General features: G+C 43.3%; 1 protein-coding gene across 1 annotated transcript in view; it reads right to left on the reverse strand.

Moving 5' to 3' along the window:
* Nucleotides 1-5,391, reverse strand: part of ELAPOR2 (endosome-lysosome associated apoptosis and autophagy regulator family member 2) — an 83,465-nt gene extending 78,074 nt beyond the window's left edge. Inside the window, exon 1 of the mRNA XM_072147293.1 lies at nt 5,169-5,391. Within this exon, the coding sequence (XP_072003394.1) occupies nt 5,169-5,258 (90 nt within the window). The 5' untranslated portion in view covers nt 5,259-5,391. The remainder of the gene's footprint in view (nt 1-5,168) is intronic.
* Nucleotides 5,392-13,292: the final 7,901 nt, after the last annotated feature.

Raw genomic sequence — 13,292 nt, forward strand, 5'->3', positions numbered from 1 at the left:
TTTTCACTTTGCAATAGACTTCTATGAGACAGCCTGAATACGGCAGGAATAGAACCTGCTTTGAGTTTTGTGGTTTGGGCAGTAAGCTCATAAAAACCATGGCCATGTGAATGAACTCATAGAAATATGGGAACATGTGCTATCAACTGAAACAAAGGCTAGGACATGGTCCAAAAATATCCATGTGCATGAGGGCTAATAATTACAAATAAGCAAAATCTTTAGAAATGTCGACACGAAATAAGGGTAGGTATAAAAACATTTCTTTATTTTATAGCAGTTAAAAATCTGGGCACCAAAATAGAATGTCTAGCGAGTTTCGATTCTTAGTCGTAGTCTGTAAAATGTTTGGTACATGTTACAATACGAGGGCAGTTCAATAGGTACCCATGTTAGAAATGAAGACAACATTTTAAAAAAAAATAAATATATATATATTTCAATGTAGACCCCTGTAAAAAGATACACTTCTCCCAATGTTCCTGCCATTTTTTGAACCCCTCCAAAAAATAGGATTAGTCGAACTCTCCAAAATACACCTCTGTCTCGGCGATGGCTTCCTCGTATGAGCTTAATTTTTTTCCTGCGAGCCATTTCTCCATATTAGGGAACAAGAAAAAGTTGCAGGGAGCCAGATCAGGTGAATACGCAGGTGCGGCAGCATTTCATAACGCAATCCATGAAGTTTGGCGGCAACAACTCCGGGTGAATGTGCTGGTGTCTTATCGTGTTGAAACAGCATCTTCTTTTTCGCTAAATGCGGCCGTGTTTCCTTAAATTCCGTCGAAGCGGTCCAATAACTCACTAGTATTGTCTAGTGATCGTTCTTCCTTTTTCTAAACAATCCATGAGGATGACGCCGTTCGCATCCCAAAAAATTGTCACCATGACCTCTCCAGCCGATGGGACCGTCTTTGCCTTCTTTGGAGCAGATTCACTGTGAGAAATAAATTGTTTTGATTGTTGCTTAGTTTCTGGTGTGTAATGAATCCAGGTTTCATCAACAGTGACAACTGGATGCAAAAACTCCTTGGGATCCCGCTTAAATTGCTCCAAACACTGCTTTTAAGTTAACAGCCTCATCCACTTGTTGTCCACCATGAGCAATCGTGGCACCCATCGGGCCGACAATTTTTTTATCACCAACTTATCATGTAAAATATTAATTGCCGTTCTGGTCGACATACTTACGGCCTCTGCTACTTTGCGCACTTTCGTTCGTCGATCAGCAAGTATCATGTCGTGGACTTTTTGAATGATTTCCTCGGTAACCATGTCTGTCGGGCATCCTGGTCGCTCCTCAAAAAAAACGGATGTTCGCCCACATTTAAATTAGTTGACCCAATATCTAACTGTAGTCATAGATGGCGAAGTGTCCCCATAAACAGCATCCAACTTTGCTTTTATCTCCTCGCATTTTTTCCCATCCAAAAACAAAAAGCAAATTACCAAACGATACTGCTCTTTTTCCATCTTAGCAAAAATCACGTCTTACTCAATGGCTGCCAAATCCAAACTAACCTATCAATCAGTCTGCAATTTATTTTGCCATCGTTTGATAGATGGCAGCTCACGATGATAACACCAACTTCCCTCAGGAACGCCCTCTGTCGTCAAACACAGGTACTTATTGAACCACCCTCGTATAAGTTGCCAACCGAAAACCAGGTCCCAGCTCTAAGTCAGACCCTCTAGACTCATGTGTTGTTTGGTACCAAGATTTTTTTTTAACTGCTATGAAATAAAAAAGTAGTTTTATACCAATCTAACTGGAGTCCACATTGCTGAATATTTCACTTACTGTCCCAGCTCAGCTTTTCCCTAATATCTTGTGCAATGGCTGTTACAGAAGTAAAGACAATGGTGAACTGAATCCAGTATTCCTTATTTTTTGCATTGTGTTGCCAGCTAAGACTTCCATCTGCCCTTGCCTCAGGTCTTCCATAACTGCAGAATCTTAGCTGCTACATTACTTGAAGAACACACACATGCTACACCCTATAGATTGAGGAGCCAAGCTGAACCAGTGGTCATAACAGAGGTGTAAATTTGCTATTTTGTTTGTCTTATGCCACCTGAGGCCAATAATAACATAATACTGATTTCATATAATGCCTTTAAAGGGAACCTGTCATCAGAAACTGTCCTAATAAACTACTACCAGTATGTTGTTTAGCAGCTTTACACCTTACAAATAATGTTTCTGTCATAGCCCATCATAGTTCCATCACCCAAACTTTGAAGTGAAATCTAAATTGGCTGTATAAAGTCAAGGAGGTGGAGAGTTTAACAGTGAAGTCAAGCTCTCCCTGCCTCTGAGCACCTCCTCCCGTGAATTACATCATGCACCAGACTTCAGGAGATCTAGTTTATGATGCGTCTGGGTGCAGGACGATTACAGTGATTCAGTGTTAAAATCTCTGACCTCCTTGACCTTATACAACAAATTTACACTCACTTCAAAGTTGATTTTCTGGGTGATGCCACCACCCTTGGCCATGAAAGAAACACGGTCTGGAAGGTGTTCAGCTGTTTCACAACATACTAGTAGTGATTTATTAGGTATATTTCTGCTGACAGGTTTCCTTTAGGTACTGTAGAGGTGATGGATTGCTATAGGCTCTTACAACAAACGTGATAATATTTAGACTTTTACCCCTGGGTCTGGTGTAAGCTGTTGATCGAACTGCAGGTTTGCTGAAATTATTTGAAGTTTTTTTTCGTGTGATATGTGCTATGATATGGGACCATATATCAGTTGTTGGAGGCATAATAGGTTGTGTGCGTTTGACAATATTTGATATACTAGCTATGAAGAACTATTGCTTGCAGTCACATGAATCCTATTATATAGCTGGAAGGATACTAAAATAGGCATCAAATTCTTTCTAACAATTAAAGTTTAACATATACGAAGACCATTCAATTGTATTTTTTTGTATATGTGGAAGGATAGGAGTCTCATTCTTGTCAAATAACAGGCGTTCTCCACTTTCTATTTTCACTGCCCCCACCCTCCTGCATTTAATACATATTGAGTAAAATGCTATATACCTCACACTGTGCCATATGGTCTCCATGCTAAATTATTTACTATGACACCCTAATGGTGTACTCTTTGTAGATGTGAGGGGCATTGTGTGTACATGCATTTGCATTTGTTTAGTTTCTGATAGTAGTGATATGAGGCTAGCACATGTGTGTGCCTGGATTATGTGTTGGGGTGGTACTTACTCAAATTAGTGACATATCAATATCCAATTCAATTCCCAAAGTAAATATTACACACCTTACTGCTTGCTGCATGACAAGCACACTAAGTCCTTTCATACTTTACTAACATATGTCACACTATGAGGAAGATTTCTCAGGAGAGGGACTTTGCATATATTTGTGTCTAAAGTATCAAATAATGTTAATGCATCTTTAAATCTAACAAATCTATCCTGATATGCTACACTTTCTAACCACGCACTGGAGCGAAATTGCGCTGCATCTTAAAAACGGACATTTGTTACATTTAGAATATAACAACCCACAAGTCCAAAACATAGTAAAAAAACAAAAAAAAAAACACTTTTTTTTCTGACTTTCGAGAACCACGCTTGATAAATTCCCTCCCCAGCTCCCACAATTCCCCAGAATAACCTTAACTCTACAATGTATCAATAATATCATAGAATATCCTAGAATATGCAAATTGTGTTGACACATATCATGAGGATTTTCCGGGTTATCTGTGTGCATATACTATAGAGGAAGCCAGACCTGCTTGTTGGGATTCATTGCTCCAGGGCCCCATCCCCCTTTCCTCTACCAAGCCCCATGACATTAATAAGTTAAATGGAAACTGGTCCTGGTTGGTGAATTAAAGATAAAATACAAAGACTCCTTTGTATCATTGAATCATGATTTGGCCCTCTTATACTTTTTGTTACCTCTTTAGCCACCAGTAATGTACGGCCAATCCTCACAATAACATTGTATTTATGTGTTGATAAAAATCTAAATATACAAGGACTGTACAGAAACACTTGTTGGTTTAATCGGAAGCTTCTCTGCTGCTTGAACTTCTCTTAACACTCAAAATTATTCTCCCTCCTACAACAGGCAGCACATACCACATACTTATGACATTGCTGATTGCAAGCCCATAGTCACAGCCAAACAGTTTTATGGCAGGAGGTATCATGATACAATAACTATTGGTCATAGCCACAGCTTTGTTCTCTTCTAAAAGGGGAATTGCACTCACTCCTTTTATACAATCACTGCACACAGACCCCAGAGCATAGTGTAACTGTAACTTATCTGGACTTACATGAAAATTATTAAAGGACATCTACCACCTGGATGAAATATTGTGCCCCCTCTGGCAGGATCTGTACTTCTTTTAGCTTCTTATGCGCTTGTTTTTAAGAAAAAAAGCTTTAAAAATTATGCAAATGAACCTGAGGATCTACAGGCTCCATTAACAGCAACAGAGCCCCTCAGGATCATTTGCATAATTTTTAAAGCTTTTTTTTTTTTTTATTAAAAACTGTGCATAAAAAGCTAAAAAAAGGCAGATCCTACCACAGGGGCACACACCAGTATGTCAGATCTCCTTTAAGTTGTGTTTTTAACAGGCTCTGCAGCATAGCCCATTAACTTGGCTTGTGTAATGCGTGCAGGAAGCCAGGCTCCCTTTGTCCAGTTAGGATATGCCAAAGTAAATGCAACCCTTTCCCTGTACTAGTGGAGAGTGCTGAGTTACAGAAATGTGCAGGGTTGTGTAGATGCATGTGATTCCCATCATACACCCATATAATAGGCAGACATTGCTGGGGAGGGGTAGAGTCAATGATGACTACAAATAAAATGGATCACATGTATCATTGAGGATTTAGCATGCACAATCTTTGCACATAGTACAGTCTTGCTATTTAAAGGGCCAGTCAGCAGCATTATATATATGAATGGCCTGTCACATACGCTACTACCTCTCTGGCATCTGGAGGGTTAACCCATAGATGGCTAATAATAGGGATTTGCCTCCTCTCTAAGGCAGCAGCCATCTGAATAGATGTAGTGTAAACATACAGAGGGTTGTGCACAATGACTGCTCTGCTCAATGGGAGCTATGGACGCATGCCACATAATAGGCTTAGAATAAATCTGCAGCTCACCTCATTACAAGCTGGTAAATGGCTGAGAGCTGTGCCCAGGACCAGCTGCAGGCAGAGGGCGAAGCATCCAGTCCAGCAGAAGAGTCCCATGGTGGATGTGATGAGCGGGTCCGCCTGCTTCTAGGCTCTTACCATTCCAGGCATACGATGAGGATGATGATGCTCCTTCACCTGCTCATGCTGCTAATAGCAGAGTGACAACGCCGGCCGGTGACGTCATGAGGGGAGGGACATGGGGTGTACAGAGCTCTGCCTGCCCAGCTGTGTGCCACTGCTAGATACTGTGCCTGGGGAGGGACATGGGGTGTACAGAGCACTGCCTGCCCAGCTGTGTACCACTGCTATATACTGTGCCTGGGAAGATGTATGGGGTGTACACTGCTATATATTGTGCCAGGAGAGGGACATGGGGTGTACAGAGCACTGCCTGCCCAGCTGTGTGCCACTGCTATATACTGTGCCTGGGGAGGGACATGGGGTGTACAGAGCACTGCCTGCCCAGCTGTGTACCACTGCTATATACTGTGCCTGGGAAGATATATGGGGTGTACACTGCTATATATTGTGCCTGGAGAGGGACATGGGGTGTACAGAGCACTGCCTGCCCAGCTGTGTGCCACTGCTATATACTGTGCCTGGGGAGGGACATGGGGTGTACAGAGCACTGCCTGCCCAGCTGTGTACCACTGCTATATACTGTGCCTGGGAAGATATATGGGGTGTACACTGCTATATATTGTGCCTGGAGAGGGACATGGGGTGTACAGAGCACTGCCTGCCCAGCTGTGTGCCACTGCTATATACTGTGCCTGGGGAGGGACATGGGGTGTATACAGCACTTCCTGCCCAGCTGTGTGCCACTGCTATATACTGTGCCTGGGGAGGAACACGATGGGGCAGATTTATCAAGCTGTCTGAAAGTCAGAATATTTCTAGTTGCCCATGGCAACCAATCACAGCTCCCCTTTAAAATATTCATGAGCACTGGTAAAATGAAAGCTGAGCTGTGATTGGTTGCCATGGGCAACTTGGAATATTCTGACTTTCAGACAGCTTGATAAATCTGCCCCGATGTGTATACAGCACTGCCTGCCCAGCTGTGTGCCACTGCTATATACTTTGCCTGGGGAGGGACATGGGGTGTATACAGCACTGCCTGCCCAGCTGTGTGCCACTTCTATATACTGTGCCTGGGGAGGGGCATGGGGTGTATACAGCACTTCCTGCCCAGCTGTGTGCCACTGCTATATACTGTGCCTGGGAAGATATATGGGGTGTACACTGCTATATACTGTGCCTGGGGAGGGACATGGGGTGTACAGAGCACTGTCTGCCCAGCTGTGTGCCACTGCTATTTACTGTGCCTGGGAAGATATATGGGGTGTACACTGCTATATACTGTGCCTGGGAAGATGTATGGGGTGTACACTGCTATATACTGTGCCTGGGGAGAGACATGGGGTGTACACTGCTATATACTGTGCCTGGGGAGGGACATGGGGTGTACAGAGCTCTGCCTACCCAGCTGTGTGCCACTGCTATATACTGTGCCTGTGGAGAGATATGGGGTGTATACAGCACTGCCTGCCCAGCTGTGTGCCACTGCCATATACTGTGCCTGGGGAGGAACACGATGTGTATACAGCACTGCCTGCCCAGCTGTGTGCCACTGCTATATACTGTGCCTGGGGAGGGACATGGGGTGTACAGAGCTCTGTCTGCCCAGCTGTGTGCCACTGCTTTATACTGTGCCTAGGGAGGGACATGGTGTGTATACAGCACTGCCTGCCCAGCTGTGTGCCACTGCTATATACTGTGCCCGGGGAGAGACATGGGGTGTACACTGCTATTATATTGTGCCTGGGTAGGGATATGGGGATGTACACTGCTATATACTGTGCTTAGGGAGGGACATGGGGTGTACAGAGCTCTGCCTGCCCAGCTGGGTGCCACTGCTATATACTTTGCCTGGGGAGGGACATGGGGTGTACAGAACGCTGCCTGCTCAGCTGTGTGTCACTACTATATACTGTGCCTGGGGAGGGACATAGGGTGTACATAGCTATAAATGTTGCCTGGGGAGGGACATGGGATGTACATGCTATATACGTTGCCTGGGGAGGGACATGGACAGACACTGCACTGCCTCCCCAGCTTTGTGCAACATATATATAATTTGTCTTGGGAGGGACATGTGGGGTACACATCATTGCCTGCCCAGCTGGGTGCCACTGCTATATACTGTACCTTGGGAGGGACATGGTGGTGGTACAGAGCGCTGCCTGCTCAGCTGTGTGTCACTACTATATACTGTGCCTGTGGAGGGACATGAGATGTACATTCTATATACTGTGCCTGGAGAGGGACATGGGGTGTACACTGCTATATACTGTGCCTGGAGAGGGACATGGTATGTACATGCTATATACTGTGTCTGGGAGGGACATAGGGTGAACACAGCTATATACTGTTCCTGGGGAGGGACATGGGCTGTACACTGCTATATAGAGTGCCTGGAGAGGGACATGGTATGTACATGCTATATACTGTCCCTGGGGAGGGACAATTGGGTGAACACAGCTATATACTGTGCCTGGGGAGGGACATAGGGTGTACACAGCTATATTTGTTGCCTGGGGAGGGACATGGGATGTACATGCTATAAACGTTGCCTGGGGAGGGACATTGACAGACACTGCACTGCCTGCCCAGCTGTGTGCAACATATATATAATTTGTCTTGGGAGGGACATGGGGGGTACACATCACTGCCTGCCCAGCTGGGTGCCACTGCTATATACTGTGCCTTGGGAGGGACATGCGGGTGGTACAGAGCGCTGCCTGCTCAGCTGTGTGTCACCGCTATATACTGTGCCTGGGGAGGGACATGGGATGTACATGCTATATACGTTGCCTGGGGAGGGACATGGGATGTACATGCTATATACGTTGCCTGGGGAGGGACATGGGTGTACATGCTATATACGTTGCCTGGGGAGGGACATGGGATGTACATGCTATATACGTTGCCTGGGGAGGGACATGGGATGTACATGCTATATACGTTGCCTGGGGAGGGACATATATTTTATATATATATATATATATATATATATATATATATATATATATATATATAACATTTGTCTGGGGAAGGACATGGGGGTGTACAGAGTACCTCGTGCCCAGCTGTGTGCCACTGCTATATACTGTGCTTGGGAAGGGGGATGGGGGTGTACAGAGCACTGCCTGTCCAGCTGTGTCACTGCTATATACTGTGGCAGGTTCCTCTAATCTATAGTAGTATAGCCCTTTTTAGGGGTTATCCTTTAGTTGCCCAAATCTTTCATAAGTTTTAATGCCCCTAATATGCAAATTTACTAAAGATGCTACTGGGGCATGGAGTAGCCAGAGCTGAGGCTACACAACACGGCTTTTCCAAGCCCCAGTAGCCTTTTGCAATCAAGCTTTAGCTTACAGCTACGATGAGTCGGTTCCGAAGCCGGAGCTACTGCGCATGTGCAGAACCCAGCTTCCCTGACAAGCGCTGAAACTGGATTGGTTGGCGGAATGCAAGAAGATAGCTGGAGCTACTCCACGCCCCAGTATCCCCTTTAGTAAATTTGCTTGTTAGGGGAAATTAAATAATAATAAAAGATTTGAGCAACTAAAGGATTAGCCCCACAAATGGTGATATATTACTATAGATTGGAGGAACCTGCCACCGGATCTACCTTAGATAGATCCATGGTATAGGTTTCCTTTAAGAGGTGCTACCTTTTTTCAGTGCACTCCTGGTCTGAGCATCAAAAAGTGCATCTGAAAAGCTGTCAATGTACACGACCATATGTTTTTTCCTGTTGTGTTTACTAGGATGTTTTTCACCAGTATGAGCATGTATGGCACCGTATCCATACTGTATCTGTATAAAATAAGGTGGGCTGGCAAATGATGGCTGGCTGACAGAATGCACCTTTCTTTGGTTCTGGTCTCCCTGGATACTGCACAACTACTCTTAGGAAGTAGCTCCGCATGTCCGTTCTTATGGACAAAGATAGAGCAGGCACTATCTTTTTTTTTTGCGGCCACGGCACAGGGGGCACACATTGTGCTCACCATACCGCGCACATTGCCTATTGCCATCTATAGCGACATATAGACGGTCGCAAGCATGTGGCCGTGTATATGACCCCACAGCAGCAGTGTGAATGCACACTATGACGTGGAGCAACCTTTTTTTGTGCCTTTGTATAAAGTTTACCATGTTAGTTTTTTCAGTGTTGCGCCTGATTTGTCACTAGCTTCCAAATGTTTGACATATGAAAATGACGTAATTTTGGCGCAAATCAGTTAAAATGTCACACAAAAAGTTGCAAAAAAAACACTCCAGCGCACTACTGCATCTTTCAGTGTCATTGATCATTTTCCTAAAGGATTTTTTAGAAATTGGTACTTGGTTGATGATTCTATGCTTGACTCTGCATCTTCGGGAACATTTGGCAATGCAGCTGGCTGACCTTGGCCTAGACATTTTGTCAAGATTTGTGTATTGAGCCTGGACTGTGTGTAGCATTGTCATTTTATGTAGCTGTGCATAACGATTGATTTGTTTCTCACATTTGACTCTTGTTTTGGGGCGCAATCACACGCAGAGCTAGTGTACGGGGAGGGGGGGGGGGGCTTCTGCCCGTTCGCGTATGCGTTTCTGTGGAAAGGCAAGGGCTCGGCAAACACAACACAGTGTCTTGCATTAAAACAATGCAAAACACTGGGTTCTGGTAGCTGATCGCTTGTTTATCAATAGCAACTTTGATAAGTGTGGCTGGGGGAAAAAAACGATAAACAGGCGCTAATAAGCACCAGACAAAAGAAAACTATGAAAAATGTCCCCCTTTGTGCTCTTTACTGATTACACGTGTTACAATAGAAACACACATGTAATCGGGCTGAGCGCCACCTTTGCATTGTGTTTCTAAATGCAATGCAAAAGCAATGTTTAAATGCAGCCTCAGTCACATACTTTGCCAAAAAACAACTTCTTACAATCACATAAACCAAAGTACAGGGTGATAAAATGTAACAACAATCCCCTGCTGCAGATCTCAGATTTACAAGATACTATATTCAGAGGAAAAATCTAAACGTTGCAAGACAGAGTAGAACGAGAACAAGAAAAACAAGTATGACACAGCAGAGAAATTCTTGTGAGTAGGTAGAGTCATAAAGAAAATATGAAATACAGCAAACAAAGACATCTGATATGATTTTTATATTGATTATATCCCTTAAGTCCTTTACCGGTTTTATGTAATGACCACGTTTTAATAAAGAAAATGAAACTCTAAAATAAAACTCCAACTTAGGTGTAAATCCTTGTTAAAATGCTCCGCGGCAGACTTTAGTTACAGGTGTGTCCACAATATAATAAATTCAGTCTCATTCCCTGAAGGCAAAAACAAATTGCTTTTTTTCACATAGACTTCTTATCTTTGTGACAATATATAATTAAAACACCCCGTGCTGAATCACATTGTCACAGTACAATTAATCCTGAATCTTCAAATGCATTATACACATGAGTGATTAGATGTGGTCACAGAAAATTATGCAAAATACTCTGGTAATGCCATTCAGGTTTTTCTCTCTTAAAACTGTTATCTCCTCTCCACAGTGTTAGATAATACTCATAGGGCCACATGTATCAGGGCTTATGCACCAGATATCTGGCGTACAAGCCCTGGAATATGCTGCATTTCAGGAGTTGCACCATTACGCTATGTGAAGGATCGTGAAGGGGGGTCGTGGTCGGCGGCTCATTCCTGCCCCATGACTGTGCATTGCCTATAGCCTGTGCCAGTTCTGGTGCAGCCTAGGGCACAACTCTAAACCAACTCAGACCAGGTGTAGAACTGTCCTGATGAGGAGGCTCATCGCGGCTGCTGGTAGGCAACCTTACAAGGCAGATATAGTGGTACTGTTTTCCTTATGCCATCCTGGAATATTTTTTGCATATTTGCAAAAATATTTACCCCTTTGCATTTTCTCAGTATCCCCTAGTGGAGCATCAATGATCATAGGTCTCCACAAGGAGGTCTTATTTGGCAAAGTATCCGTAAGGAGAACTCTTACTTCTCAACCCAAATACGGGCAGGAATATCTATATATCTGATCTATAATTTGCAGCACAGGCAGTTGGCTTATACAGTGAGCCATGGAAAATACAGCAATGGGCATGAGCACATACAAATACTTGGGGGATGTGTGCATTCTGGGAGCAGTTCTTTATAATACAGTTGGATCTGCAATGCATGAACACACCATAAAAGTTAGGTATGCCAACAAATTTAATGAACATCAACAAACACGGTTGAAACTGTAAACTAACACTTCTGACAAGGATTCCATAATTTACAGATGCTCTATTGTCACGTGAGCTGTTACTATGTACAGGTCAGCCTGATACAAAAGCTTTTCTATCACTTGTTATCTGAGCAAGTATTCACAACTCAACAAGTCAAGAATTCTAGACAGTGAGTTACCAGAAACACCCCGACGCGCGTTTCGCACGCCTGACGAAGCATCAGCGAAACGCGCGTCGGGGTTTAGCTCATTGGCCTCCTGGGGACCCCCATTATACCTTTTCACCATGCTCACGGGTAAGGACTCTATTTGATTCTGTGCACAGTGGGAGCCGGAAGGTACCTCCGGTTCCTATCTCACATAGGACCCAACTAAGGAGATATTTCCCTACCTATATTCCCGTCTGCATTATTTATTATATATTAGACATTTTTGTCTTCATACTACTATTTAGGTATAGGTTTTGGGGTGCCTGCAGGGCGCTTATGGTTTTCGTGGTTGCCCCATTTTCCATCAGGGGCCATTTGTTTCCCCTTATTTCTTTCCCTATTATATGATATATTTTTTCTTATATATTGTGCATCATTCTTATAATAAAATATATTATTAATTTTATTCTTGATGACATTTTCTGGCTCTCTTTTGGGTTATTGATTGCATTTTGGTTGAGAGTTGTAGTGATATTCTATGAGGTTCCCTTCTCTTCTATTGGTTTTTGTTGTATAGCTATGCAATACCCTGCCAATACAGATTCCAAAAAATGTATTTTCCCTTGGGCTGAGATGGAACATAACTCCATGTTGTACCTGGATTTTTTTTATAATCCATTGTCTGTTGCTAAACAAAATGGAGGGAAGCTTCCTAAACAGTCGGCGTTAGGCTGGCTGAGGGTATGCTCTGAAGCCAAACCTCCTGTGGGGTTTATGACACATCTTAGCTCAATTAGGTTATTTGGGATAAGGCTGGAGAAAGTGAGGGATTTTGTATCAACACTGGGGAGTAATCGGCCCACCTCCAAATGGCCCGCGAGCCCTCTCCATGCACCGGGACCCGACATGTGAGATACTATTATGTCACATGTCGGTAAGATGATCGTTGCCTGGAATGACAACAGCCCCAACGCGCGTTTCGGCTGCTTTGCAGCTTTCGTCTGGAAACTAAACAGATTATTTTGTTGAATTTAGAAGCATTAAGTTACATATGAGTTTGCTTCATGGTTTATAAAACATGTATTTATTAATATGCAAGCTTAGTTCTTCAGGTACATTGTGTCTAATGAAGTGCTGGGAAGCTCCATAGTAACAACATCCACACTGCATTATTCACTTTGCCAGCTACATATTATTGTTCCAGAAAACAGATTTATAGCATTGTTTTTGTGATATTCATCATCTTAAAATAATACTGTAGCAGTAATTGTTGTAGTCTAGATTGTTATTTTTTTCAACTATTCCCAGCAAATTGTAAAATGATTAGGAAACTAATGCAGTCCATGCAAGCACCATGCAACACAAATTACACAGGTGGAATGGTGCCCCAGAAAGAAGTGAAGAACCCTTGACTTCAATATAGTAAGAAATGTCTGTTCCACTTTGAAAAGAAGTATGAAAAGCAGGCACTAGAAGGATGGGAATTTGATTGAAGGATACTTTAGCAGTGCTATGTATCTTTCTAAATTGTGATACATTGTGATACTTTTTATTTTGTATAGAGGTTCCTCACAGGGCAGCATCTCTATAGCCAAGGATGTACAAGATACGCTGTG

This window comes from Engystomops pustulosus, chromosome 4, assembly GCF_040894005.1.
Source record: "Engystomops pustulosus chromosome 4, aEngPut4.maternal, whole genome shotgun sequence".
NCBI lineage: Eukaryota > Metazoa > Chordata > Amphibia > Anura > Leptodactylidae > Engystomops > Engystomops pustulosus.